Source organism: Hyposmocoma kahamanoa, unplaced genomic scaffold (assembly GCF_003589595.1).
Source record: "Hyposmocoma kahamanoa isolate Upper Pololo Valley unplaced genomic scaffold, ASM358959v1 220, whole genome shotgun sequence".
NCBI lineage: Eukaryota > Metazoa > Arthropoda > Insecta > Lepidoptera > Cosmopterigidae > Hyposmocoma > Hyposmocoma kahamanoa.
Genome location: NW_020653740.1, coordinates 1,674,679 through 1,677,449, shown reverse-complemented (window position 1 = coordinate 1,677,449; position 2,771 = coordinate 1,674,679). Strand labels below are relative to the sequence as shown.

The following is a 2,771-nucleotide window of genomic DNA, read 5'->3' as shown; positions in this document are numbered from 1 at the left end:
GGTATGGTCTATTTTACAACTAATTTAAAAAATTACACATACCTACTTAAAAACTGGCATTTCTCATACAAGTCCTATTTTATTTTTATTTACGTTGAATTTTCAAGACAATAGATTTACAAGTAACATGAAAATTTATTATTTTTGGCGAGTCAAATATAGGTCAATTTTATTCTCAGGTATTACTCACCGGGCTACTCCGAGTCTTTGTTAGATAGAGTCGAGGCTTATACTCCTCAGGTAAGTAAGAGCGGATTGGTACACGCTTTTCAGTAGATATGTGATCATCAATCATTTTCAATGTTAACTACCTATTTATTTCAGGTTCCAGAATTATTTACAGACAGAGTGCCCAGTGATTGCCAAAGTGAATTAACGGTAGAAAACGTCAATTAAGGTGTGTTTTATTAAATTAAAGTGTGTTTTATAATTTTACTCTTAATTTATTAATAAATGTTAATTTGTAGTAAAATGTTAACGTTTTATTCCATAGCTAGAGTCCAAACAGTTTTCTGTACTTGCAATGTTCGTCCTCCTATATCAGTTTTCTCAATCACCATCGATTGGCTCGAAACCTTGTAACTGTAACAAATTGCGTAACACAAGTTCATAAAATAAACACATTCGTAATCCGGCCATTTTGCCTTTCCTCTTCAAATTTTTTTCAGTGATTTGTACGCCTTTACCTCGATTGATAACTGCAAAATTATTAGGCTTCGAATATTTTCCGTGCCTATATTGGAGTCACCATCGTTTATTCTCAGTAATTCCATGTACTCAGTTCCACGAGGAACAATTGTAACCCAAAAGTTCCATACATTGTACTAGCGGAAATAAAATATACTCCGTCAATGGTAGAATGAGATAGTCACTTCGATCGGCTGCTCCTACTAAACCAAATCGATCTGCTCGATTTGTCATTGAATCATGGAACGATCGATGATCGATCTGGCTTTTCTGTATACTATTTTAAAAGTTAAGGGACCTAAGAGCTACTGCATAAATTACTAAATCTATTATAGATCGATATTCGTTGATTAGCCAATGATAGGGCGTTACCAAACCAACCGATCGATGTTTTTTTTGTAGTTGTGACATGAATCGTATCGAGTTTTTGTAATTGGCAAGCTGGTCAAAAAAGCTTTATAACCATACAATAAGCGAAATAAGACGTATGTTTCGCTTCCTCGAACGTGCTCTTGATGATCTAAATACAAAAGCAGCACCCTCGATTAAGAAGAAATATGACTTAAACTACACATTTACTCGAAACTTACTTCAAGCCATAGCTGCTAAGGATATTTAACAGAAGAACACCCTGTGCATCGACTTCATAGATATTACTAGTGTTGCCTTCTGAAGTAAGCTCATTTACTACTAATTGTTTACTCGTTATGGCGTGGCGTAGACTGTTCAGTTCTCCTTGTTGCAAGCCTTGTGCCTGTTAGAAATAAAAGAGTACCAATAGTGACCGGATATCAAAATTATATTTTACATGCACAAAGTTACAACACCTTAATCTCAGTACAGAGTACTAAAAAACCGACCATAAGTCTGTGGAATTACATCTTCTTGTCAAGTTTTATTGAAATCGGTTACCGGACAGTGCGCGAAATCGGACTCATCCCTTTATTTATTCAATTTTCTTCAAATTTAAATAGGACTAATACTGAGGTAGCCTCATTCCAACAAAATTGAAAAGAATCATAAATGTCAGAGTTATCGCGTAACAAACACAAAAAAAACCAGTCGAATTGAGAACGTCCTCCTTTTGTTTGAAGTCAGTTAAAAATACACGAGAGAACGATATGGTCCGGGATAACTATCATTTGATTGTATAAGTTTCCTTTTCGGTAATATTATATGGTGACAACCAAATTAGCGTGATTAAGGGAATCTATTGTTATCAGTCCCTAGACAACATAATATAATGTTTACTGTGCAGAAATGAAAGTTGTAGCTATAGAAATAACAAAGTAACGTTAAATGCCTCTCCTGTGAAATATGGTTTATTGCAGATATGCGCCTTTTTTTACCAATAGTATCGAGCACATGTTACCTATGGAATGAGCGTTTTTCCTTTTAAAATACACTACTTACGAGCACTTAGTTATCTGTCCCGTTACATAAAATAATATAACTCAAATTTGTAAGTCAATGAACTCAAATGAGTTTTCTCGTTCGAGTTATATTTTTTGTAGCACGTTTCAGGCAGCGATTACTTCGAGAAACACTGATTATTTACACAATCCCAATATTATACAAAGGTGTTTGTTAATCATACCTTTATTTCACACGAAGTGGAAGCTGTATCCTTCGCAATCGATTCTATGAGCACTATATAGGTCATGATTGGTTCTATTTATTAGCAATACACAGAGCTGGTATTGTGTGGACTTGCGAGATCCTCCAATGATTGCCCACGTTATCGTAAAATGTTTACTATTTATTAGGTTTTCCTATCATTCAAGGTGGTAAATGTGGTGAGAGAAAGAGGATGTGGTTATTGTTAAAAAACATTTTATTGAATATTATCAACGTGTTTGTTACAATAATTATAATTTAAATACAGGGTGTCTCACGGCAGAGTTAGGATTTTGAAATGAAATAAAAGTCAATTTGCATATTATTGTGAAAAGATTTTTATTGAAAACTATTGAACTATAATGCGCATTTTATTTTTTAAAGATGACATCTTCCAAATGTCTTCCATTTCGTAGCACGCACTCACGGAATCGATTCATCGCATTTTGCATAACGCGCCTAAGCAT

At 34.2% G+C, this 2,771-nt stretch overlaps 1 protein-coding gene and 1 long non-coding RNA gene across 2 annotated transcripts; one reads left to right on the top strand and one right to left on the bottom strand.

Annotated features, from left to right (window-relative positions):
- Positions 1–191: 191 nt before the first annotated feature.
- On the top strand, positions 192–472 carry LOC113227935. The gene is made up of 2 exons (XR_003310244.1): positions 192–240; positions 325–472. It is a non-coding gene; the product is annotated as an uncharacterized LOC113227935 (long non-coding RNA).
- On the bottom strand, positions 442–2,469 carry LOC113227934. Its single transcript, XM_026461038.1, has 3 exons — positions 2,285–2,469; positions 1,278–1,441; positions 442–582 (listed from the first exon to the last, which is right to left on the bottom strand). Exons 1-3 carry the CDS (start codon positions 2,348–2,350, stop codon positions 483–485), a joined length of 330 nt encoding a protein of 109 aa, XP_026316823.1. The 5' UTR covers positions 2,351–2,469; the 3' UTR covers positions 442–482.
- Between the last annotated feature and the right edge of the window lie 302 nt (positions 2,470–2,771).

Excerpts from the sequence above, each read along its gene's own strand:
- LOC113227934 (XM_026461038.1), bottom strand. The coding sequence starts at position 2,350 with ATGACCTATATAGTGCTCATAGAATCGATTGCGAAGGATACAGCTTCC. Across the intron at positions 1,442-2,284 it reads CCACTTCGTGTGAAATAAAG|GCACAAGGCTTGCAACAAGG; the intron begins GTATGATTAACA and ends TATTTCTAACAG. Across the intron at positions 583-1,277 it reads CTTAGCAGCTATGGCTTGAA|TTACAAGGTTTCGAGCCAAT; the intron begins GTAAGTTTCGAG and ends AATTTGTTACAG.